Source organism: Liolophura sinensis, chromosome 9 (genome assembly GCF_032854445.1).
Source record: "Liolophura sinensis isolate JHLJ2023 chromosome 9, CUHK_Ljap_v2, whole genome shotgun sequence".
Lineage (NCBI taxonomy): Eukaryota > Metazoa > Mollusca > Polyplacophora > Chitonida > Chitonidae > Liolophura > Liolophura sinensis.
In genome coordinates, this window is record NC_088303.1 from 464,317 (window position 1) to 492,045 (window position 27,729).

A 27,729-nucleotide genomic window follows, 5' to 3' on the forward strand; every position below is an offset into this window, starting at 1 on the left:
TCAGTTATTCCATCAAAGACAAACAAATCGTGGATCGTGCAGAAAGCTTTATTTATCTTGCTGTTTGTAAGAGCATAACGTTTTTTATATGGTTGTCAGAGTCATATAACAGCGTCTGAGTACCGAGAGAGAGAACACCAAATATTTCATATTGTATAGGTCAGGATCCAGTTTCACAGCTTAGTCGAGTTTTGATATCGAATACTTTTGTCGCTAAAGGTAAAAGATTCTTGGCCAATCATTTTGACCTGTCAAAAATGTTGACATTAATTTGTCAGTCAGCAATCTTTCCGTGTTCCAAAGGCACAGATGACACCCATTCCTTTAGGATCTTCTTATATTCACGATATTTTTTGTGAAATTCCCACGTCATAGTATACATGGTACAATAGAACTTGTTTACACCTTTAGCGATGAAAGAGTTCGAACTCAAAATATTTTTCGAACGTTTTCGAGGTTAAACATACCGCTAGATGAGTAACGGGGAAGCAAATGACGGGGAAGAAATGTGGCGATGCTTCACACTGTTATGTCGGCATGACAGTGCTCTTCTTTGGTTGACTAATCATCTATTCATCTGGATATGTAAGGAGTTTTCAGCAGTAAATTTGATATTTTGATTATGCAATGTATTTACTGTACATTTACTGAATGGAAATGTTTTGGAAGTGACATCGCCGTTCGCCCCAATACAGCTCAATCGCGATGTTCTGTTAAATACGACCATGTGAGTTGAACGCCCTTGGCCTGAGGTCTGTTCCTTTCATGGTGCATTCACTTATGCCTCGCCGAGGTCCATACCATCAAGCGCATGTCCAAAATGTCGGATCAAATCTAATACAACTCCATTGGTCCATGCAAAACCAATCTAGTAGACAAGCAAATGTAGACAAGCAAATGTAGACAGGCAAATGTAGACATAAAATACACATTTAGGACAAGTACATGTGCTTTATCAAAGCATAGATTGTTTACATTCTATAACCAACAACACTTCGTCGTTTTTCGTGATATATTTACTAGAAAACTAATACTGGCGCTTTAGTTAATTTTTCTTATCCTTTATTGGTTATCAGTTCTTTATATAGAAATACGACGTGAAAGAGCAAAGTCGGAGAGTTTGTACAGCAGCCAACATGCTAGCTACCTCCGTTTAATGAATTGTACATGAATGGACATTATTCCGTAGCTCTAGCGACCAGTGTCCTGCATTACTCGTGTTCAGGGAGAAACAGTGGGTGCTGTGAATCAGGTTTGGGCTTCAGGAAAACATGTAATTAATTAAGCACTGTTACCCTTGAGCAGGCAACAGATTGCAAATCCAGTCACAGCGTTTCCCAATAGTTTGGCCTCATTAATGACGTTTGGTTACGAGTTTGAATTAACAAGGATAGATATTGTGAAACAGATCTTAAAGATGTGGATCGCGATTTACCACTGACATTACATTTCCCTGACATAAATGTCCTGTTGATTCCCGCCCGAAAGCGCCCTGCTTGTTTTCTGCCATGTCCTGCTGTTGTTGAGCAACACCTGACAGCGTCTACAGGTGTAAAGGTTCTTAGAAGTGAGTAAGATGCTGGGGTACCAAAGAATCCCAGATTGTCACAAACTCTGTGACAACATCGGCTTACCTGTACGTCGTACTCCCCACCACCACCTGGAGCTGACGTCCGCTGTACGTCGTACTGACCAGAAGAAAAATAAACAGAGCTATTGCGCAGGAAAACGTGTGTCAAGAATTATTAAAAAGCTTTATACTTAAAGCGGACATTAGGTACAATTGACTTGATCAATTTATAACTGAGCTTGACAATTTAGAGACGTTATTTGAAAGCCCGAATTGTTTTTGTTTAAAGTCCGTGTCTTTCCATTGTGAAACTTTCTTTTCTGGAGATAACGAACGGGAGGTTTAAAGGTTCGTGTACATGACGAGCAGGAGGTTTGAAGTTTCGTGTACATGACGAGCGGAAGGTTTGAGGGTTCATGTACATGACGAGCCGGAGGTTTGAGGGTTCATGTACATGAAGTGAGGGAGGTTTGAAGGTTCGTGTGAATGAAGAGCGGGAGGTTTAAAGATTCCTGTCCATGACGAGCAGGAGGTTTGAAGGTTCTTGTACATGACAAACAGGAAGTTTGAAAGCTCGTGTTCATGACAAACCAGATATTTGAGGGTCGTGTCCATGACAAATCAGAGATTTGAAGGTTCGTGTCCATGACGAGTGGAAGGTTTGAAGGTTTGTGTACATGATGAACGGGAGGTTTGAAGGTTCGTGTACCTGACCAGCGGGAGGTTTGAAGGTTCGTATACATGACGAGTTGGGGGTTTGAAGGTTCGTGCAAATGACAAGCGGGAGGTTTGAAGGTTTGTGTACATGATGAACGGGAGGTTTGAAGGTTCGTGTACCTGACCAGCGGGAGGTTTGAAGGTTCGTATACAAGACGAGTGGGGGGTTTGAAGGTTCGTGCAAATGACAAGCGGGAAGTTTGAAGGTTTGTGTACATGACAAGCGCGACGTTTGAATGTTCGTGTACCTGACGAGCGGGAGGTTTGAAAATTCGTGTACATGACAAGTGGGAGGTCTGACGAGCTGGAAGTTTAAAGGTTCATGCATATGTCGAGCGGGAGGTTTGAGGGTTCGTTTACACGACGAGCCGAACGTTTGAAGGTTCGCGTACATGACGAATGGGAGGTTTGAAGGTTCACGTACATGACGAATGGGAGGTTTGAAGGTTCGTGAACATCACCAACGGGAGGTTTGAAGGTTGGTGTAAATGACGAACGGGAGGTTTGAAGATTCGTCCACATGACGAACGGGAGGTTTGAAAGCTCGTGCTCGTTACGAGCGGGAGGTTTGAAGGTTTATGTACATGACGAACGGGAGGTTTGAAGGTTGGTGTACATGACAAGCGGAAATTTTGAAGATTCGTCCACATGACAAACGGGCGGTTTGAAAACTCGTGTTCATGTCGAACGGGAGGTTTCACGGTTCGCGGTTCATGACGAACGGAAGGTTTGAAGGTTCGTGTACCTGACCAGCGGGAGGTTTGAAGGTTCGTATACATGACGAGTGAAAGGTTTGAAGGTTCGTGCAAATGAGAAGCGGGAGTTGTGAAGGTCTGTGTACATGACGAGCGCGACGTTTGAATGTTCGTGTACCTGACGAGCGGGAGGTTTGAAGGTTCGTGCGCATGACGAGCGGGAGGTTTAAAGGTTCGTGTACATGACGAGCGCGAGGTTTGAATGATCGTGTATGTGACGAAGAGGGGGGGGGGCGGTGAAGATTCGTGTACATGACAAGTGGGAGGTTTGAAGGTTCTTGTAAATAACGAACGTGAGATTTGAAGGTTCATGCATATGTCGAGTGGGAGGTTTGAAGGCTTGTTTACACGACAAGCGAGAGGTTTGAAGGTTCGTGTGCATGAACAGCCGTACGTTTGAAGGTTCTCGTACATGACGAGTGGGAGGTTTGAAGGTTCGCGTACATGACGAATGAGAGGTCTGAAGGTTCGTGTACATGACCAACGTGAGGTTTGGGGGTTAGTGTACATGACAAGCGGGAGGTTTGCAGGTTCGTCCACATGACGAATGGGAAGTTTGAAGGTCCGTGTACATGACGAAAGGGAGGTTTGAAGGTTCGTGTGCATGACAAACGGGAGGTTTTAAGCTTTGTGTACATAACGAGCTGGAGGTTTGAAGATTCGTCCATATGACGAGCGGAAGATTTGAAGGATGACGAGGAGGGTGGGGGGTGGGGTGGGGGTTGAAGTTTCGTGTACATGACGAACCAGATGTTTGACGGTTCGTGTATATGACGAGTTGGAGGTTTGAAGGCTGGTGTACATGACAAGGTAAAACGGTCTTATTCCAGATTATCCACATGATTTCTAACCGTAAACGTGATCATGTTTGCAAGAAAGAAACAGTTTTTTGTTTGGCTTTGAAGAAACATACACACAAACCCCCCAAATGCATATATTATTTATCTAGCCTAAAAAACTCATTATGAGCACGATATAGAGTTAAGTATGACTTGCTGTTGCTAAAAGTTGGGATTCCTTAACTACAAGTCAAATAGTGACTGTAAAAACATTACTACATAAACCCAAGACCTTCACCTTTTCAAACATGTCACCACTTTTTTTCCAGGTCCTGTAGTTAGACCGCAGCCACTTTTGTGCCAGGTCCAGCGCCGCATTTTGCAGGGCGTGATGGCCGCTCTGAGCAAGGCCCAGGATAATGACGTGCATCAATGGCGGCCAGGCGTTAGGGAAGTCCCATTGTTGATCTGTAGAGTCCAGGCTTGTCGGAATGCCACCCGGAAAACTCAGGGCGCCTGCAGACTGAACCAGTCAGATACCCACTGCTTAACAGACACTTCGTGCCTTTATATTTAGAACCGAATGAGATTTTTATTCTTTACTCTAGGTATAGGAACTGAACAATTAGGTTAGTGCCATCAATAGCTGGTGGGGCCTCCGTGCGCGTTCAAGTCCAGCTCATGCTGGCTTCCTCTCCGGCCGTAAGTGGGAAGGTCCTCCAGCCACCTGCGGATGGTCGTGGGTTTCCCCCGGGCTCCGCCCGGTTTCTACCCACCATAATGCTGGCCGCCGTCGTATAAGTGAAATATACTTGAGTACGGCGTAAAACACCAATCAAATAAATAAATAAATCAATAGCTGGTTAAACACCAAGCACACACTCACTCACTCAATAGCTGGTTAGTGAGGAATATACTGCCCTTGCTGATTCCGCTGTGGATTCAAGGAGATTTGTCAGGAACGTGTTGTTATGTGAACTTATTTTTAGCTTTCTCCTGTGAAGCAGAGAGACCTTTGTGGCATATGGTTAGCGTTTGAGCCCAGCACCATGAACCAGGAGTCTCTCACCCATGTGTTCGCTGTGATTTCAAGCCCAGCTCGTGTACTGACTTTCTCTCGGGTTGCACGTGCAAAGGAGTCTGCCAGCAACCTGCGAATGGTCGTGGGTTCCCACTTGGCTCTGCCTGGTTTCCTACCACCATAATGTAAGTGTAAGAGTATAATGTAAAACACCTATCGAATGAATAAATAAATTTAAAGTAGGGGCAATGTTGTGAACCAGCTGTCTTTAAGTAAGATTACTATTGTACTCATTACTATTGTATATATACTGGAAACAATTTAAACATAAAACTACATGAAAATGAGTGCGCTTGTCCATCTGTAGAAAATTTCATACCGTAAACTTGTCTCTTTTCTGTGGGACTCACCTAAAGATATTTCACACCATTAACTTATGTTTTGTGGCACTCACCTGTGAATATGATCCCGTTAACTTGTGTTCTGCAGGGCTCATCAGTAGATATTTCCCCCTGTCATCTTCTCTGAGTTCTGTGGGGCTCACCTGTAGATATTTCACACCGTCAGCTTGTCTGTATTCTGTGGGACTCACCTGTAGATATTTGACACCGTCAACTTGTGTTCGGTGGGGCTCACCTGTAGATATTTCACCCCGTTAACTTGACTGTGTTCTGTTCTGTGGGACTCGCCTGTAGATATTTCACCCCGTTAACTTGGCTGTGTTCTGTGGGACTCGCCTGTAGATATTTCATCACGTTAACTTGGCTGTGTTCTGTTCTGTGGGACTCGCTTGTAGATATTTCAACTCGTTAACTTGGCTGTGTTCTGTGGGACTCGCCTGTAGGTATTTCACTCCCTTAACTTGTGTTCTGTGGGACTCACCTGTAAAGATTTCACACTGTCAACTTGTCTGTATTCTGTGGAACTCACCTGTAGGTATTTGACAACGTCAACTTCTGTTCTGTGGAACTCACCTATAGATATTTCATCACGTTAACTTGTGTTCTGCGGGTCTCATCTGTAGATATTTCACACGGTTAACATTTTGTATTGTATAGGGCTCACTTGTAGATATTTCATCCGCCTAACTTTTGTGGGACTCACCTGTAGATATTTTGCACCGTTAACTTTTGTTCTGAGAGTCTCACCTGTAGATATTTCAAGAACCGTGCCTCTTTCTGAGCTTTGGAGCTTAGTGTTGTGCCATGACAGCCAGCAAACATTGGAAACCCCGCCGAACCGTAGAAATACTGTCTGGGTATGTTATCCTCAAGGTCATAATCAAACCAGCAACCATAATGGTCGTCCCAAAATATAGCCTCTATAGCTTTTGCGCGGAGCGTAGCTTGTTGATCAAAATACGTCCGGCGGTCTGTATTTCCTGTAGATACCAGAGCAGTATTTTGTCAGAAATGTACATATAAACAGCCAGTCACCCGCCCTAACAATATATGTGCCGAGCATTGACTAATCGACGACACTGCTAAGGCCGTTTGAGCAATCAGAGACGTTATGAAAACCGATTGTCTTCAACGAATATAGAGTTCACATGGGTTCACATGTTGCAATCTCCGTCAGTAACTTGCCACAGGTTGGTGGTTTTCACCAGGTATTCCTGTTTCTTCCACATAAACATTCCACCGTGTGTACAGTATCAACGGAAAACTGGATGCTATCAAGGAACCTCGATGATCTATTATTGATTGCTGCGACACAACCGGTGGTATAGGATGGATGAATGGATGCTTGGGGTTTCACGTCGCACTTCACAATGGCACAATGACATAAATTCTGACTTCTTGTGGCAGGGTAAGTAAATGCGATCAAGGTGCTGTCATCAATAAAGACACCAAATATGACACCCCATCCAGTCAGACTGTACTGACACCGGGCCAACAAGTTCTGTTTCCTTGTTATTACCTATCAGTATTTATCGGGGCGAGTTAGGCTAGCGAGACATTCATGGCAGGTAAAATATTATATACTGTTTTGTAAAGATGTTGTTATACAACAATAACATTCAACAGATCTTACAAAGCGATCCTCCCATACAGCTTGGCCAGGCTGCACTAAGGTACAATGGAGATAACCAAAAAACCTGTAACATGTAACAATCTGACATACCCACTCTCTCATTCAGCTTAGTCTGATCGCACTAAGGTACAATGGAGATAACCACAGAACATGCAACATGTAACAATCTGACATACCCACTCTCCAATACAGCCAGGTCAGGCTGTACTAAGGTACACTGGAGATAACCAAAAAACCTGTGACATGTTACAGATCTGACATACCCACTCTTCCACACAGCTTCGCCAGGCTGTACTAAGGCACAATGGAGATAACCACAAAACCTGTGACATGTGACAACATGTCTGACATACCCACTCTCCCATACATCTTGGTCAGATTGTACTAAGCCACATTTGAGATAACCACATAGCCTGTGACATGTAACAAATGTTACATACCCACTCTCCCATACGGCTTGGACAGATTGTACTCACCACAATGGGGATAACCACACAGCCTTTGACATGTAACAATCTGACATACCCACTCCCACATACAGCTTAGCCAGGCTGTACGAAGGTACATTGGAGACAGCCAAAAAACCTGTGACATGTAACAGATGTAACATACCCACTCTCCCATGCAGCTTGGCCAGGCTGTTCTATGGTACATTGGAGATAACAACAGAATGTGTGACATGTGACAGATCTCACATACCCACTCTTTCATACAGCTAGGCTAGGCTTACTAAGTTACGATGTAGATAACCACAGAACCTGTGACATATGACAGATCTTGCGTACCTACTATTTTGTACAGATTGGCCAAACTGGACTCCATCATGTACATAATGCTATTTAGGTCTACAGGGACGATCTGGGATGTGCGGATACCGGCGAGGGACATTTTGTTGGGGCCTGAACGACGGAGCCACCGGGAGGAGAAGTCCCAGCCCGACTCACAGGCTGCCCTGAGCTCTGAGTAGCGCTTTTCTTCGGCTGGAAAGAGATATCAGGAAATGAAAATGTAAATTTTTTTACCTGTCTCATAGGACAAACTCAACAGAAGTATTTTAAATGTAAAAGCTAGCTTTGTTATCCTGGGTTTTGGCCCACGAATATTTCAGCATTTTCCACGAACAGATTGCTATATAAAGCGCACCTTTCACATACTATAGAAAAGTTTCTTTTCACCTTTCTCCCAGAGAAAGTACCCTACGGATCACCCCCCGAAACAAAGTACAGGTTTGTTTAATATATATCAATGATTTCTACCAGGAAATCGAATTCGAATTCACAGTATGTATTAGATAAATTCACAATCATAATAGAACCAATTCACCTAGCCACCATACAACCCTGAAAGCGCTGTTGGACACTAATGACATACCAGTGGACATTTGTGTATCGCCTGTGTACATACCAGTGGACATTTGTGCATCGCCTGTGTACATACCAGTGGACATTTGTGTATCGCTATAGAAATATTTAGAAATGGGATGTTTACTCTCATCTACGTGACAAAATCAGTGATATTCATTTTTCTGGTTTAGAATTTTCGACACCCTTTGAAAAGCGTTTAAAGCAGGGTAATATACGGTGTTTTCTGACACCAAGTAATCTGATCTCACCTCATTTTATCTTATTTGCCTACACAATTTTCTGTAAAATCATCCCCGCTAAACTACTATATTACAATCATCCTAATAAGGTTTAATCTTAGGGGCTCAAGGCAATGTGAGATACCATCGGAATGTATGGTCTCAAAATGTATGCTCACCCGCCATGTACGCAAAGACATGTGTTGGAAATCCATACCTTTAAGAAATATGCTCTGGTCTTCTTTGAAAGATTCGGGGCTGAAACATGGAAACGTTACGATCATCGACGTCGGTTCAGTGTCAGTGTATTGATTATATAATTGTTATTTATTGAGTGTTTTACGACATACCAAAGACAGTTTTACTTATTCGACGGCGGGCAGGCTCATCATTTGGACAGGTGATAAAAAAAGGATACTTTCAAATTATTGGATTCTTTCCGTTTTCCACAGATTTCTATGAACCTTAAATTCATTCAATTGTTTAAAATGTCTGGAGGGCTTAATAAACCATATAAGGTGTTAAGGGTACTCTGCTCTCAAAAAGACTCTCCCCCCCCCCCCCACCCCCACCAACGTTTATTGTTGGTCTAGTTCATATTACGCAATTGATTACTTAAAGGCTTAGTGTCCAGATTTAAATTTATTTATTTATTTGATTGGTGTTTTACGCCGTACTTAAGAATATTTCACTTATACGACGGCGGCCAGCATTATAGTTGGTGGAAACCGGGCCAGATTTAAATACTGGCACTAATTATAACCTTTTTAAGCAGTACGTTTCTGGGAGGGCTTCTGAGAACCGTAACAATGACTTTAAATCCACCAAAAACAAAAGATCTCCTGTCCTAGCCGATCTCCAGCCGGCCGCCCGCTCCTGCTAAGCGGGTGACGTCATAGATGGCCAACCCAAGCCTAGCTGGCCTATATAGCCTGGGGATTCCTATCAACACGATGTCATTTTCGAGGCGGATTCTAACTACACAGAAGCAAATACACTGCCGTATCAGTCTGAACCCACAGAGGACGATGTTGAAGTTCCGATGTATGAAACTGACATCTGGACAAACCTCAGATTCTGAGTTTTCAGACTTTGAATGATCTTTGTCCAGGCATATCCAACCTTATTAAGGCTTATATGTATTTACCGTTCGTTCCCTCACAAGAAATATCATTCTATTCCCTGCAGGATTCAATATTGATACCTACATGCGATGACAACTACCGGAACATGTTACTGTCGGCATTCCGAATTCAGTGAGTGAGTGCTTGGGGTTTAACGTCGTACTTCCGAATTCAGTCGTGTACAATACAAATGTATGTAGGATATGGAGGCCGACGGTACAGATACATGTAAGATATGGACGCCGACGTTACAAATACATGTAAGATATGGAGGCCGACGTTACAAATACATGTAAGATATGGACGCCGACGTTACAAATACATGTAGGAGTGAGTGAGGTTTAACGTCGTCCTTAACAATTTTTCAGTCATATGACGACGAAGGTATCGCTAGAGTGCATGTGATGTGCCTCCTTGTTGCAAGATGGATTTCCACCGCTTATTTATCCAGTGCTGCTTCACTGAGACTCCTTAGCAAAGGCAAGTAAGCTGTTCCGCTCGAGCCATTATACCAGTACGGGTCAACCGGGTTGGAAGCCGATGGTAAAAATACTTATAGGTTATTGGACTGTATGGTCCTTTATGGATGAGCCTGGGCGCCCAGGAAAGGGACGAGCTTGCGAGTCCCTTTCCGTCGCCCAGGACGAGTGGAAAATGGAATTTTTTATACACCCACTAGTCAAAAACGTAAGTAATTAAACTCGAACGCTAAACAAATTGGGTAAAACCGTACTAATTACTAATTACTAAATACTGCGGATGAATATGGGATACTGAATGGAGAACTTTCATTGGCTGACGGAAAAGTGGGTCAGACGCAAGTGGCCGAAGCGGTATTACAGAAGTGTAAAGAAAAGGAATGTAGATGTTTCAGTGAAAATTAAAAGTGCAGTTATTGAAAACTGCGCCACCAAACAGACTAGTGTAATCTTCACAGGGTGAGGACGAAAGAGAAGTAGAGTTTGCTGACAAAGTTAGCTGATTATCCTTGGGATTCTGTGCGGAAGTTGATGGCATTGGAGTCGGGGAAAACTTCGTTTGTGTGCACTTGAACTGACCGGCCAGGGAGTGTAAGTGATGATGGTTGACTGAAGGCGCGATTGCCCTGAAGTAAACTCGACATTTGCTTCTACTCTACGTGATCTAATTTAGAATCATACTCCTGGATGCTAGCAAGGGATATGTGTCCGGTGACCTGCATAATCGGCAGCCATGCTTGCTGTGTCGTCTGCTTGTTGACAAACAAAAAGTAGTCCATACGTGTGACGTCACAGTTACAACTGTCCAATATATTAAAAAATATTGGGCAGTTGTGTTTACTACGTAATATAGGACCGGTTTTGGTACCGGTCTCCTATTGTGGGAGTTTTTCGCTTTTCTTGCTTTTTGTGACGATCGTTTGCTGGGGGGCTTGCATAAGAAAGAAAGAAAACTTCGACTGTAAAAGTGGAGAAAATAATAACGCACAGTTAAAAAAACAGAAATCCTCCGCGTCCCTTCTACGGATCCATAGTTTTTCAGTTCAGTTAATAGTATTTTACTTGTACTGTGTCATTGTGGAAATTCAGCTGTATTCCTGTCCCCACTTTCGACTGTAAATGGCTAGAGCAGATACGGCTGTTTTCGGTGGGTTAAAAATCCTTCCTTCTGATGTAAATCCACGCCTTCCTTGGGGCCAAATCGTGTGGAAACTTGAAAAAACTAACTTTCAAGAATATTCGATGACCTGTTTTACAAACGTATGCAGAACAGCAAACGATTTCGTGTAGAAATTCGTTATGCTCGTCGACTTTCTTGTAGCTCTTTTAAAACTGAACAAAATGGCGAAGCTCTAACAGCTTGTGAAGGTTGGACTTGTATGACGTAAATCGGCGGAGACTACCAAGCGTTAGCGGAAAAATACTTAAAACCCGCCTCATTATCTAGTGATTTTAAGTGCCATATTACTCAGAATAATGTACCCTTTTCCCACACTCAATTTAACAATATGTAAGGGGTAGCTAATTATGAACAAATAATGAGTCAGGACACTAATTCTTTAAATAATATTTTTAAAGACTTTGCCTGTAGTAAAAAGAAAGAAAGACCGTCACGTGACGTCAGAATACCACTAGCACTGGGGTTCAAACTGCTAAAAGCTACTTTTCAATTGGAACATTTGGCTGCCTTTAAATCAATAATTCTACAAAAAAAGGCAAAACCTACTGACCCAGGAGCCTCTCACCAATGCGGTCGCTGTGAGCTCAAGTCCAGCTCATGCTGGCTTCCTCTCCGGCCGTAAGTGGGAAGTTTTATCAGCAACCTGCGGATGGTCGTGGGTTTCCCCCGGGCTCTGTCCGGTTTCTACCCACCATAATGCTGGCCGCCGTCGTATAAGTGAAATATTCTTGAGTACGGCGTAAAACACCAATCAAATAAATAAATCTTGTTGAAGTAAATGACCAGTATTAATGGCGGGACAATACACGGCCAGAATGAAATGAGCATCAGGAGAAAACTGTCTACTATGGTCAAACGTCACATCATCATTGTTTTCTTTTGCTTTTTTTTTTGTCTTTTTTTTTTACATTCACCTAGAGGCAAATCTCTTTAGGACCTTATTTAACTAATGTTTCAAGTATCCCATGGGTAATAAGGAGAACCATAGAATTCAAGCTCGCTTTATTTATTTATTTATTTATTTATTTATTTATTTATTTATTCCAGCATGAACCGAGAGTCTCCTGGGTTATTGCGCTGCGTTGGCGTGCAAACCACCTCGGTCATGGAGTCCAATAATAAGTCCATTATAGAGTTCAAGCCCACCATAGAACTGAAACATTTGAATGTATTTATCTCTCCTAAAAATACATACCTAACAAGATAAACAAATTACATAAAATTAATTTTACGCACAGCATCTTTATTAAATTTTTAGCTTTCTTTCACTTTAAAGTAAACATGAAGTTTGCCACTCGACAGATACAGAATAAAGGACATAGGACACGGTTATCACAGCAAAATACGTAAAAAATTTTGAAAGCCGAGAAGATGCAATTCACTAACGGGGATATGGCACTGACGGACAATTAACTCCAAGTAACCATGTTGTAGAATCCCTTATGAACTTGGTCGATCACGAGTTCCGAAAGCGTCAAGTGATAATTGGCGATCACGTCAAAAAAAACCCTGTTAGCTCTCGATTGTCAGTGTGGTTTTTTATAGTAGACAGACAGATATCAATGCAATAAATTGGATTTGGCGGTTAGTTTAAGTGTTAAACTGGTGCATTTTGGACCACACAATCATGGGCAGGGAACTGAGAAGGACTGCCCCCGTCACAACGTGTACATGTTGGGCAGGAGACTGCAGTAACTTGTCAGGGTGTGTTAGCAGGAAAACCGCCTCGGGAAAGTCATTGCTTGAAGAAAAATATTGTGACTTTGCATTATTTTTCATTAGCAAAGTCAGATTTATTACGGCAAACCCCATGACCTCGATACAGCCAGCTAGGCCTAATGCTTACACCCATGCAAGACGAGGACGAGAAGGACCGCTAACGCGCGACGCTTGTGTTTACGAACATTGCTCTGACCAAGCCGCAAACTAAAAGAAACATCGTCCCTTTCTGATACTCTTTGTTTAGGTGACAGGCGCTTTTGTTTAATACCGGCAGTACAGGAGAGCTTCTAGGTTGTGAGGCGTCACACGAGATAGCTATAACATGGCAAATCGGTGTCACCAAATGAATGCCCAGGTACTGACAACTGTTTCCTATGTATTTTGTTGATAAGTGGTGTAGAACTTTAAAAATATTTTAGAACATTTCTGTAGTACTACTTTATTAATTAATTCAGATTTAGTTGCTGACTTTATATACACTTTAAAAGGCAGGATACACAAGTTAAAAAAAGAGGGCGTCGAAAGTTAGACCAATGAGCCCACCGATAGGCCGACAGACCGATCTATAGGCTTACAGATTGTCGTAAAAAAAACAATATCTATAGCCGTTCAGTGGAAGCTAAAAGGAAGATATTTAACCTTAACCTGACATGACATAGTACGAGTATGCGAGTATCTGGAGATACGAACTATTTTCGGAATTGAAGTTTACAAATTTATTACTAAATATAAAGGAACCGTCCCGTGTAACCATCAACGTACCGTGGTTTGGAGACAGATCCTTGATATCGCTGAAGTCTAAACGTTTCACCATTCTTTGCAATATTGATTCCACGGTACTCGGTCCAGAACACATATTCCTGTTCAAGTGCTGGTAAAACCTCATCTAAGAACTGATTATCTCCCGTGGCGATGATGTAATCTTCCACCATACTCGCCAGCAGAGGGGGCTGCGATCGCTCGAGTAAGTACACACGGCAACCGTTAGGTACGTAACTAAATCTGAAACAGGGTTTAGCCTTCATATGAAGCTACGCATAAAAATTTCCAATCAATAATATTGCTGTAATATGAGAAATTTTAAAAAAATACAGGATTATTACTTTTCCTAATTACACAAATTCTTTGTGCGCCTTTCATATTTTAAGTTAGTGATGTATTGTCTGGTGTATTGTCTGAGAATACTTTGCTTATACCAGCATGACAGCGGTAAAATCAAGGGATGGAGAAAACCAGTGTGACTTTCCATTACCCTTCCTAAAAGGTTAATGGTCAATTTAATCAAGGAAAGATTGTTCTGATGTTCTTAAAGTGGTCAGAATAGGGCTATTTTGGATTTACACGTTCTAAGTACTTCGCAGTTGGTGGCCAGTTCGGGCTTTAAACCAGCGACCTTACACGCTCACTATTCTCCCCAACCCAGGGCTGTTTGTCCGCTATTCACACTCTCACTTTTCTCCACAACCCAGGGCTGTTTGTCCGCCATTCACAAGCTGACTTTTCTCCACAACCCAGAGGTGTTTGTCTGCCAATTACACTCTCACTATTCTCCACAACCCAGAGCTGTTTGTCCGCCATTCACACGCTCATTATTCTCCAGACCCAGTGCTCTTTGTCCGCCATTCACACGCTCACTATTCTCCACAACCCAGGGCTGTTTGTCTGCCAATTACACTCTCACTATTCTCCACAACCCAGAGCTGTTTGTCCGCCATTCACACGCTCATTATTCTCCAGACCCAGTGCTCTTTGTCCGCCATTCACACGCTCACTATTCTCCACAACCCAGAGCATATTGTATTCCATTCACACGCTCACGATTCTCCACATACACTAGAGCTGTTTGTCCGCCATTCACACGCTCACGATTCTCTACATCCCAGGCCTGTTTGTCCGCCATTCACACGCTCACCATTCTCCACAACCCAGGGCTGTTTGTCCGCCATTCACACGCTCACTACTCTCCACAACCAAGGGCTGTTTGTCCGCCATTCACACGCTCACGATTCTCCACAACCCAGGGCTGTTTGTCCGCCATTCACTCGGCCAATATTCTCCACAGCTCATTGATGTTTATCTGCCATTCACACGCTCACTACTCCCCACAACCCACGGCTGTTTGTCTGCCATTCACACGCTGACTTTTCTCCACAACCCAGAGCTGTTTGTCCGCTATTCACACTCTCACTTTTCTCCACAACCCAGGGCTGTTTGTCCGCCATTCACAAGCTGACTATTCTCCACAACCCAGGGCTGTTTGTCCGCCATTCACACGCCCACTATTCTCCACAACCCAGAGCTGTTTGTCCGCCATTCACACGCTGACTATTCTCCACAACCCAGAGTTGTTTGTCGGCCATTCACACGCTGACTCTTCTCCACAACACAGGGCTCTTTGTACGCCATTCACACGCCCAATATTCTCCACAACCCAGAGCTGTTTGTCCGCTATTTACACTCTCACTTTTCTCCACAGTCCAGGGCTGTTTGTCCGCCATTCACAAACTGACTTTTGTCCACAACCCAGAGCTGTTTGTCCGCTATACACACTCTCACTTTTCTCCACAACACAGAGCTGTTTGTACGCCATTCACAAGCTGACTTCTCCACAACACAGGGCTGTTTGTCCGCCATTCACAAGCTGACTTTTCTCCACAACCCAGAGGTGTTTGTCCGTCGTTCACACGCCCACTATTCTCCACAACCCAGGGCTGTTTGTCCGCCATTTACACGCTCACTACTCTCCACAATCCAGGCCTGTTTATCCGCCATTCACACGCCCACTACTCTCAACCCACAGCTGTTTGTCTGCCATTCACAAGCTGACTTTTCTCCACAACCCAGAGCTGTTTTTCCTCTATTTACAGCCCCACCATTCTCCACAACCCAGAGCTGTTTGTCCGCTATTCACACTCTCACTTTTCTCCACAACCCAGGGCTGTTTGTCTGCCGTTCACACGCCCACTATTCTCGACAACCCAGAGGTGTTTGTCCGCCATTCACACGCCCACTATTCTCCACAACCCAGAGGTGTTTGTCCGCCATTCACACGCTGACTATTCTCCACAACCCAGGGCTGTTTGTCTGCCATTTACACTCTCACTACTCTCCACAATCCAGGCCTGTTTATCCGCCATCCACACGCCCACTACTCTCCACAACACAGGGCTGTTTGTCCGCTATTCACAGCCCCACTATTCTCCACAGCCCAGAGCTGTTTGTCCGCCGTTAACACGCTGACTATTCTCCACAACCCAGGGCTGTTTGTCCGCCATTCACACGCCCACTATTCTCCACAACCTAGAGCTGTTTGTCAGCTATTCACACGCCCACGTTTCTCCACAACCCAGGGCTGTTTGTCCGCCATTTACACGCCCACTACTCTCCCCAACCCAGGGTTGTTTGTCTGCCATTCACACGCTCACTATTCTCCACAACCCAGGGCTGTTTTGTCCGCCATTCACACGCCCACTATTCTCCACAACCCAGAGGTGTTTGTCCGCTATTCACACTCCCACTTTTCTCCACAACACAGGGCTGTTTGTCGGCCATTCACACGCTGACTTTTCTCCACAACCCAGGGCTGTTTGTACGCCATTCACACGCCCAATATTCTCCACAACCCAGAGCTTTTTGTCCGCTATTCACACGCCCACTTTTCTCCACAATCCAGGGCTGTTTGTCCGCCATTCACAAGCTGACTATTCTCCACAACACATGGCTCTTTGTACGCCATTCACACGCTGACTTTTCTCCGCAACCCAGAGCTGTTTGTCCGCTATTCACACTCTCACTTTTCTCCAAAACACAGGACTGTTTGTCCGCCATACACACGCTCACTATTCTGAACAACCCAGAACTGTTTGTCCGCCATTCACAGCCTCATCTGGTTCTTAATAGTTTATCCGTAGTAAATGGTTTAAATGTGACAAAGTCTTATACGAATGAATTAGAATGACTATAAACAAATTGATCCACTCACCTGTTGATTTCTTTCTTTCTTTATTTATTTAATTGGTGTTTTACGCCATACTAAAGACTATTTCACTTATACGACGGCGGCCAGCATTATGGTGGGCGGAAACCGGGCACAGCCCCGGGGAAACCCTCGACCGTCCGCACGTACGGGTGGAGAGGAAGCCATCATGAGCTGGACTTGAACTCACAGCAAGCGCACTCACCTGTTGATGAGAGAGACATAGTTCCTCAGTATGCCCTTTACAGACCAGCTCATTTGACACAGCAGAAGACCTTTGATTCCCCAGTAAGTGTCCCTGAGACAAACACAAATATCTTCCTGAAGTATTTTACTAATTTTTCCAAGGCAAACATGCATACAACCGACCACTGATTTCTGTTCTCATAATAATGTCTGTAACGACGTTTGTTCCTATTTGTGATATGATTGTTGATTACTAGTAATAAATTTCATGACCTAATGAAAATATCATAAATTAAAAATTAACTTACGAACAGATTAGTCTAAGTGATCATTAATTTAACACATAAATTAGGCCTTCATCAGTGGGTCTCATTTTAACGAAAGATAAATCCAAAAGAACTTCCTTTCAGTTTCATAAACCCGAGACTCATGTCTGGCTCACTCTACGGGCACTCACCACACATTGCCACCGAGTCAAAGCGAAGAGAGGACACAACGTGATACCAGTTTTCACATAAACGCTTATCAGATCAAGGTAGAATAGTGATTTTATCACCTTTCACACGCGTGTCCGTTAACGGGTGAATGTAGCTATAGAAAAGCTGTTTCACCAGCTTTCTCACTTGTTAGTTAACAGAATAAGGTCGAAAAGTGGCTAACCAGCTTTCATACTTGTTGGTTAAGAGAAATAGGGTAAAGAAGTGGCTATTGGTTGACGGCTGGTATATGAATGTCTGTCACCGCATTGATTTACCAGGTTTTACACACAGAAATAGGTAAGTCACCGGTTCACCAGCTTCCACACACGCTGGTTAACAGAACAAGGTAAGTCAGTGGTTCACCAGCTTTGACACACGTTGGTTAACAGACCCAGGGTAAGTCAGTGGTTCACCAGCTTTCACACATGTTCGTTAACGGAACGAGGTAAGTCAGTGAGTTCACCAGCTTTGACACACGGTGGTTAAGAGAAATAAGGTAAAGAAGTGGTTTTACTAACGCTCACATATATTACATAACAGATCATGATGGTTAACGTGCTTATATGATTTTATACCAGCTTTTCACACACACACACGTGTTGAAAAGTTTTATCAGATTTCACACATGTTAACTAACAGGATAAGTTAAAAGAATGGCTTTTCCAGCTTTCTCACATGTTAGCTAACAGAACAAATCATTTTACCAGTAAAACATCTCTCGGAATCGTCCGCCAGGAATGAGGAAGCTGTGTGGTAGAGGCAGAAGTGAGTAGCGCTGGGGGTGGATGGCTACATCTGGTATAGTCTGAAAATGTGGAGTGATTTATTACTTGACTGAAGGGTTGATCGACGGATCGATGGATCGAATAATTGATTGATCGAGTGATATTTTATCTGACTGGTTGATTGATTGATTGACTTATAACAATATTTTTAAATTGAGGTCGATCGCATCCGGACATTATAGACGATTCCTCTTACATATACGCATATTAAATACTCCCCTTGGATAGGTGATTTGGTTGTCTTTGATACCACAAAGAAGATTTATTTATTTATTTGAAGTACCAAACAGGTGAAACGGTGGGTCTAGTGCAGGCAGAGGTCTTCTCCCTTGAGCTTACCCTTTTAAACAGGCTTCTCCACACATTATTCAGGTGAGATGCCCACAGACGTATTTCCGGGTTTTTGATATCGTTCAAAAATTTCGGACTGCATAAAGAAACAGATGTGAATAAGTGTATGGCCTGATTTTGAATAACTGATGAACACAGATATTTTATGGAAGAGAGTTCTTTATTTTACTGTGTGTCATTTTGTAATTTGTAAACAATATCCTTTTAAACAATAGTCTTTCAGCGAAAACAAACCTAACCTGATAGTGTATTTTACCATCTTTCCAACCTTAAGATGAGCCAAGACTGCTGATTAAGACAGGATTCCCTTTATAATACAATTAGATGGCTGGGTGCCTTGAAAACTAACTACTGTGACATCACAGTGAGCACAGAGATGTGGTAAGCCTGAAATCTTTCCTTCCTTTAATTGCGGGGAAAAACATATCTCAGATGATAGACCATTAAACACTATCCAAGAATAAAATTAGATTTTTTCCAGCGAAATATAACGCTTTTAAACATCAGAATCTACGGTCATCTAAGAAACTATTGGGTGCCAATGTCACGTCTATATATTTATTTGAAATAATGCAGTCGCGGATTGATATGCAGAAGTTTAATAATTTGTGCGCATTAAGCGAAATCCTGAGATTCAAGATGCAGGTTGGAAAAGAGCATCGTGCAACCAATGGTTCACATCTATTATACTCAGTTGAAAAAAAATCACAAAAAGAATACATTAAACAATTGCCAGCACAATGTTGAATGACTTTTCACCTGACATATAATTCATGCTAGCGTTTTCTTTGCCATTTATACTTTGACGATTGGTAGTGCCCACCTTTCTCGCCAGTCCTCTGGCTTGACGTACTCTGTATCCGATCCCGGAGGGCCAAAGTTCTCCTCCACAAAGAGTCTGACAGTCTCTTGATCCGGGTGATCAGGCAAAGCCTCAAAACGCTTCAGTATCTCATCTGACAAGAATGAAAACATAGAGTGTGTTCACTGTGGAACCAAGGAATATGGCTTTAATTGGCTGTTGTTAGAGATAAGCAAGTCCAGCCTATACCTAGCCTAAGCTATTAGGAATGGTAATGGTAATAGATTTTTTAAGCATTACCAAGGCTGAAAGATTTAACCTAGGAAACCCTTTCTCCATTGTCGGCCAATTAGCGTGGATTCTTTATCCTTTCAACACAGTATTCAAGACATTTTCACCGATACATCCGTGGTCACTGGTAGGTGAAACTGGGATACATCAAGGAAAACTTCTTCAAGGAAAACACTTCTTTCTCAGATAAAAAAGACCTGGCTTCACTCAATAAACAATCTGTTCATTGTAACAGAAATCGGTTGCCTGATTGATGCTAGATTATATTATGTCATAATAAATTACTACTGTGATATTCATAGAATTTAACACAAAATTCTGCCAGTTTAGTGTAACATTTACGTTCAGTGCACAGAATATGTGAGTTATATTTAACAAAATAATCTGCTGCAAAAATAGAGTACAATCCGCAATCACCAATCAACTTTTGTCTTAAATTTAAGAGATTATTTTGGAGAATTCAAGCCGAACCAGACATGGCCACATTCGAGCGTGCTGCTTTGGCCTCAATGTTCCAGCTCTGATTAGCAATGAGGACAACACACTTAAGCCATTTGACTGCACTATTAAAAAAGTAGGGGGTATCAACACAAACTGGAATATCTTCTTTCAAGTAGTATATGTGTTCCCACGCAAGCAAGCAACAGCCTCACATATGCATCGCTATAGTGTCTCCACTATACTCCATACCCATTTAGTCCAGATCTGTGTAGTCCTTGATAAATGGGGTCAATTGTTAGAATCTAGCTCTAGTTGGCTCCACGCTCTTAGCCTTAATGGTGCTGTAAATTTGCGAAGAACGCCACTTTTATCCGTGAATAAAAAAAAGTTGAAAGGGGTATTCACTGAGTTAAAATGGTGTTAACATGATGTGCAGATTTATGTCAATCTGCCATTTTTACCCATTATGCACCCCTATGTAGGAAGGTGTGAAGCAAGCTGTGAAGCAAGCTGTGAAGCAAGGTTATCTGTCATATGGTTATATAATAAGGCTGGTGGAATGTATATTTCTCTCTCATATCGGTGTCATCATAACTAGATCAGTCAGGAGCATGTTTACGTATATGGGATTTTTCCCATGGCCGTAAAATCCATGCACATGTGACATGCATATTGATTTATTGGAATAACACTACATAATATTGTAAAACGTTGGTTTTCTGGCAGAAAATGCCCAGGATAGAGATGACATCATTTCTGCTTTTTTAAACATACCAAATCTCTGTCATAAATATAAATATTGTGGAGAGCAGTGTTAAACTTGCATTATTTTATGTCAAGATTTATTCTGGATAATTGGATGTCAGCTATTTGCACTGAGTATTATTGTAAACTTGTATACTGGATAACTGGATGTCAGCTATTTGCACTGTGTAGTACTGTATACTGCGTACTTGGATGTCAGCTGTTTGCACTCAATATTACTGTGAACTTGTATACTGGGTAATGGGATGTCACCTATTTGCACTGAGTATTATTGTAAACTTGTATACTGGGTAATTGAATGGCAGCTATATGCACTTAGTATTACTGTACGCTGGGAACTTGGATGTCAGCTATTTGCACTGTGCATTACTGTGTACTGGGTAATTAGATGTCAGCTATTTGCACTGTGTTTGAGTGTGAACTGTATACCGGGTAATTGGCTCTCAGCTGTGTGCACTGTGCATTACTGTATACTGAGTAACTGAATGTCAGCTATTTGGGCTGTGTTTGAGTGTGAACTGTATACTGGATGACACTGAATGTCAGCTATTTGGGCTGTGTTTGAGTGTGAACTGTATACTGGATGACACTGGATGTCAGCTATTTGGGCTGTGTTTGAGTGTGAACTGTATACTGGATGACACTGGATGTCAGCTATTTGGGCTGTGTTTGAGTGTGAACTGTATACTGGATGACACTGGATGTCAGCTATTTGGGCTGTGTTTGAGTGTGAGCTGTATACTGGATGACACTGGATGTCAGCTATTTGGGCTGTGTTTGAGTGTGAGCTGTATACTGGATGACACTGGATGTCAGCTATTTGGGCTGTGTTTGAGTGTGAACTGTATACTGGATGACACTGGATGTCAGCTATTTGGGCTGTGTTTGAGTGTGAGCTGTATACTGGATGACACTGGATGTCAGCTATTATGCTACAACATAAGCATACAAGTGATGCACGGAAATAGTATATTTGTTCTGAATACAAGGTACACAACTAGCACTTGATGGTTTGACCCTGTTTTAACCGTACACATCCTACATAAATGAACAACTATGAGTCATTTAATTAAAAACATACCTAGTTACTGTCATAAATATAAATGTTGTAAAGAGCGGTGTTAAACCTTTTTTAACAGATTTTATGACTGAAACGTGTAGAATGCTCGCATATTGGAACACTGACCTATCTTAGCCTTACACATTGTATATACGCCGGGGAAACACAAGACCGATTTTTTCGATGGCAGAGACGGATTTAATCGCCCCCAAAACACACTGACGATATTCACCGCATAGCTGCACTAGACGCGTTTTTTTTTAATTTACAAAATACGTCGTACGAGCGAAAAAATCCGTCTAGTCTGTCCCCCAGCTTAGAAACTGGTCAAGAAGTCTGAAAATACATGTACATGTTAGGGCCATATATAGCAGTATGAGGTACCTCTTGAGGAGTTGTGCAAAGCGAGAAACAAGAGCCAGACATTAATGACCAACATATATAGGGCCAGCCATTAATGACCAACATACATAGGGACAGCCATTAATGACCAACACATGTAGGGACAACCATTCATGACCAACATATATAGGGCCAGCCATTAATGACCAACATACATAGGGACAGCCATTAATGACCAACACATGTAGGGACAACCATTCATGACCAACATATATAGGGATAGCCATATGGGGACAGCCATTAATGACCAACATATATAGGGACAACAATTAATGGCCAACATATGTAAGGACAGCCATTAATGACCAACATATATAGGGACAGCTATTAATGACCAACACATGTAGGGACAACCATTCATGACCAACATATATAGGGATAGCCATATGGGGACAGACATTAATGATAAATACGGATCGTTATATATATATATATATATATATATATATATATATATATATATATATATATATATATATATATATATATATATATATATATATATATATATATATCAGTATGTAGTTGCGTGGACAAGCAAGGTCAAGGTCGGAGGTCATGTCCACACAAGGCAAAATTGGTGCATACTGGGCTACACAGACTGGTATTATTCAGATGTCCACATACGCATCCTGCGGATGGTCGTGGGTTTCCCCCAGGCTCTGAACGGTTTCCACCCACCATAATGCTTCCCGCGGTTGTATAAGTGAAATATTCTTGAGTACTGCCTAAAACACCAATCAAATAAATAAATAAATATTTCCAGTATCTAATCAAATCTCATGATAACTTTTTTAGGCCAACACAACTCTAAAAACTAGGGAATATTAGAAGCTTTGTCAGGGGGAAAAATCAGGTCAGCTATACTGCATATATTTCTTTTGGCTACATTGGCTTCGCAGTTCTTTGCCAGACATTTTTACGTTTACATTAGTTGTCGCGAAGGGCATTTCTAGATATCTGCCTGAACACAGAAACAAAACCATCTCCATATGTATTAAGACAAGTATGTGTGAACAAACCCATTTGTAGACGTTTTATTAAATAAGAAAATTAACCCCGAAGACATTCATTTTCATCTGAGTTACTTACCTTACATTTACTATGCTCAGGGTTAGTTGTTCAGTGCAAGGATCATACTCCCTATTTATATCATTTGCAAAGATTTCTGCTCAATTAATTCTTTAAATCTCTTTTTAGTTTATCTGAGTTGGAGTTAATTTGTGTGCTTAACATACCTGGGTCTTTTTTCATCGGCATGTCGACAAAAGTCTTACTGTCTTTGTAAAGTCCACTCGTCTGAACCGTTTCCTGTAGTCTCCCTTCACAGTACACATGGCTGCAGTTCATTAAAAGAGAGAAAGAATCTGACATTAAGCAATTCATAGCTCAATACTGTGATAATACTGACGAGTACGGTAGTGTATGTACGCTGTATGCATGTATGTGCGCATGCCTGTATGTATGTATTATGTATGTGTGTGCGTGTACACTGTATGCATGTGCGTGTGTATGTATGTAGAATGTATGTGTGCGTGCGTGTATGTGTGTGTATGAGTGTATGTATGCATTGTGTATGTGTGCGTACGTATATATGTGTGTATGCGTGTATGTATGTCTTATTTATGTGTGTATGACGTAAAATTCGATGTATATGTTCATGTCGCCAAAGTGCTACCGTCACCGACGTATCATGCAAAAGACGCCAGGCATTTCACCCCACCCAGTCACATTATATTGACACTTGGTCAACCAGTCATGTCTCCGTGTTCTAAGCTCTTAGTGCATCAATGAAGGCAGCAACAAGTTTCATTGTTAATGGTTTTGGTATGACCCATCACGGGTTTGTTCCCGGAGTCTTCCGACTTCGAGGCGGACGTTCTAAATATTAGACCATCGAACGTGTACCCAAACTGTTTGGACTGGGAAGCCTAATAAAATCGTTTTGATTATTATTAGTCTTTTCTCATGATTTCTCTGTGAGAATGACTCCTTTTCGACCTTTATTTTCCTTCTGTTTATTTCTGTTAAAACTTGGGACAATGTCTATTTTTTATATTTATTTATTTATTTCATAGGAGTTTTACACCGTACTCAAGATTATTTCACTTATACGACGGCGACCAGGATTATGGTGGGAAACTGGGCAAAACCCGAAAGAAACCAGCGACCATCCGCAGGATGCTGACAGATCGCTAAGTTTCATACACCTTTTGTCAAAAGTGCTTAAGTTATATGTCTGCAATATTGGTTTTCCTAAAAAAAATTCAGAAATCCTCTTCTCATTAACCACTGATCCCATTAAGGTTTACCATCTGGTGCACGTCTAGAGCAAAAATATCATGGAATATATTTTTTACACCAATAGCATTAACCAAATAGATATACCGTGTGTGTAAATCAAATAGACATACGGTATGTGTAAAACCAAATAGCCATACCCGTGTGTTTAAAACCAAATAGACATACGGTATGTGTAAAACCAAATAGACATACCGTATGTGTAAAACCAAATAGACGTACCGTGTGTGTAAAACCAAATAGACGTACGTGTGTGTAAAACCAAATAGACGTACCGTGTGTGTAAAACCAAACAGACATACCGTGTGTGTAAAACCAAATAGACGTACCGTGTGTGTAAAACCAAATAGACGTACCGTGTGTGTAAAACCAAATAGACATACCGTGTGTGCAAAATAGTCCTTCTATTATGTGAGAAGCAAAAGTCTTGAAATATTTTCAGCTATATTCCAGCTTTATTCCAGCTTTACTCCACAAATGTGGCATATATTTGATTACACATTCCATTTTTACTAAATTTGCTTAGTAATGGTTCTCTTGGAAGAGGTGAAAAGGAAATATGTGTTTTGACAACTCTGTCAGAGTGGTAATAAAACCGACAAAACTAATATCTCTTTAGAGAAGTCTTACATTGCGAGTGTTCCGTGTAGTTCATGAACAGAAATACGGATTACAAAGTTGCCAAAACTGAAAAAACCTTTCACACTACAAAGTGTATGCTTTACATTAAACGAAACAAAACTTGGACAACAAATTAAAAAAAATAATTTAAATTAAATTAAAAACATAGAGTATCATTTTAACTCAAAATAATTATTTTGGCTGTGCCTTTTTGGTCAGTTATCACCACGCAACCATCTCTGCCATGGTCATGAAACTATTACTCAGGGGATCTATGCCTAGGGCTTACAGAACAGTTCAAAATAGGAAGTGAGATACGGGAATGAGTGTGTTGAGACTTACTTCTGTTGCAGAGTTAATTATCAAATAGTAAAATGGTTTGTTACCTGGCCGACATCTTTTCCCGTTTTTGATGGTGACCGCTATCGACTGACGGCTCACAGCTATCACCAACGCCTTAGTTCAAATTTGCACCGTGTCCGCAAAAAGCGTACATTCCCTGTAGGCCTGTATATGCTTGTGTGTTGGCTCGTGTGAACTATGTGACACGAATCTCCCACAATTCCCTTTTTTGTATTCAACTGTTGTCTAATGTACACTGCTCGGGATCTAGATAAGCGTTTAGAAACCGACCGTGTCTTTCAGACAGAATCTGTCGAACTTAACCTGCGCAAATATAACCCGATTCGCTTTAACTTCAGTGCTAAAATGGGACAAGCTAACCCTGCTCACCAAAGCACATATTCCCTCAGTCAGAGTAGTATAGGCCTATAAAGCCTTGTGCTGAATGTAAGGTAAACTGAAAAAGTGTATGGTAGAATACACATACACAGGCAGGTGCAGTACATAGGTTAGCACAACATCCGCTTCACTATACTCGGCAACGCAATTCACCGTGCACACAAAATCTACGGTGATCCATGAGGACCAGTAATTAGATAGGAAAGACTTCGTTTTCTAAGAATCGGATACACGCGCACACTATTCCTTGGGAAGTTAATTAAGGGAATACCTCGTGGGAATTAAACATCAAGCGGACAGATAGAGATATAAAGGCTCACAATGCAGAATGTTTGTCCTGAAAGCCTGAGTGGAACACAAAGGTACAGTATGCTCGAAACAGGACATACCACAAATTTTTAGGCTGAGAAAATGATACCTATTCCCCTGGCTGAGGCCGGCATTCGTCAGTGTATCAAATGATTATTTATTTCATTGGTGTTTACCCGTACTCAAGAATATTCATTAACGCCGCGGCGGCCAGCATACTGGTGGAAGTAAATTAGACAGAACCCGAGGGAAACCCACGACCATCCGCAGGTTACTGCCGGTAGACCTTCCCACGTACGACTGGGGAGAAACCCACCAGAAGATAGTCTTGAACTCACAGCGACCACATTGGTGAAAGGTGGAGAAACCGTGTTACCTTCTGTACATAGATCCCCGACACCAAAACTTTGACGTGTGTTTTCTTCACCAAAACTGTCCATCTACGTGCCAAGGCGTGTTACCGTCTACACAAAGACCGTCCATTTACGCATCAAAGGGTGCTGTCTCCTGCACCAAGACTGTCCATCTACAGTGCAAAACGTGTTGTCTTATACACTAAGGCTGTCCACCTAAGCCTCACAGCATGCTGTCCTCTGCACTAAGGCTGTCCATCTACAGGACAAAAACTTTCAGTCTAAGTGTACGCCTGAAAGCGTGTTACTCTCTGCACTAAGACTGCCCACCTACGCGTCAAAGCGTACTGTGTTGTACAAAACAACTGCCCATTTACGCGCCAAAGCGTGTTGCCTTCTACACAAAGACTGTCCATTTACGCGTCAAAGCGTGTCACCCTCTACACTAAAACCCAGCGCACACGGACAGCAATTGGTGTCGAAAAAGAGATTTCTTGATCCACACAACAACAAAATTCTCGAAATGTACCGGTGTGCGGGTGACCACAACAGGGATTACTGAGTCTGGGACACCTGATCCAAAGTTGGAAGTTGAACTAAAGTCCAGGAGTTGGAACTAGAACTATTAATTCTATTTTGAAAAATGGCGCCATGCGTTTGCAAGGCGGGAGACCTTCTCAAACTCCCAATTCCTAAATTCCAATTCTCAAATCCCAATTCCCATATTCCCACCTTCCCAATTCCCAATTTTCCAAATTCCCCATTCCTAATTTCTAATTTTTTAGTTTCCCAATTCCCATATTCCCACCTTCCCAGTTCCCATTTTCCCACCTTCCCAATTCCCATATTCCCGCCTTCCCAATTCCCAATTCCTTAAGTTTCAAATCCGTGCGGAATCTGTTT

At 42.1% G+C, this 27,729-nt stretch overlaps 1 protein-coding gene across 3 annotated transcripts; it reads right to left on the reverse strand.

Annotated features, from left to right (window-relative positions):
* Nucleotides 1-23: 23 nt before the first annotated feature.
* Nucleotides 24-26,978, reverse strand: LOC135475907 (trehalase-like). Of its 3 annotated transcripts, XM_064755866.1 has the most exons (13): nucleotides 25,810-26,108; nucleotides 23,740-23,840; nucleotides 19,564-19,696; nucleotides 18,729-18,816; nucleotides 18,309-18,409; nucleotides 17,145-17,237; nucleotides 13,726-13,965; nucleotides 8,676-8,716; nucleotides 7,662-7,856; nucleotides 5,991-6,223; nucleotides 4,120-4,344; nucleotides 1,635-1,688; nucleotides 28-868 (listed from the first exon to the last, which is right to left on the reverse strand). In XM_064755866.1, exons 1-13 carry the CDS (start codon nucleotides 25,818-25,820, stop codon nucleotides 779-781), a joined length of 1,605 nt encoding a protein of 534 aa, XP_064611936.1. In that variant the 5' UTR covers nucleotides 25,821-26,108; the 3' UTR covers nucleotides 28-778. The 3 variants fall into 3 exon arrangements, with proteins under 3 accessions (XP_064611935.1, XP_064611934.1, XP_064611936.1); XM_064755865.1 differs by lacking the exon at nucleotides 25,810-26,108 and adding an exon at nucleotides 26,850-26,978 and having other exon boundaries at nucleotides 24-1,688; XM_064755864.1 differs by having other exon boundaries at nucleotides 25-1,688.
* Between the last annotated feature and the right edge of the window lie 751 nt (nucleotides 26,979-27,729).

Excerpts from the sequence above, each read along its gene's own strand:
- LOC135475907 (XM_064755865.1), bottom strand. Across the intron at positions 18,817-19,563 it reads CCAGAGGACTGGCGAGAAAG|TCCGAAATTTTTGAACGATA; the intron begins GTGGGCACTACC and ends TTCTTTATGCAG. Across the intron at positions 7,857-8,675 it reads CCAGAGCATATTTCTTAAAG|CCGAAGAAAAGCGCTACTCA; the intron begins GTATGGATTTCC and ends ATCTCTTTCCAG.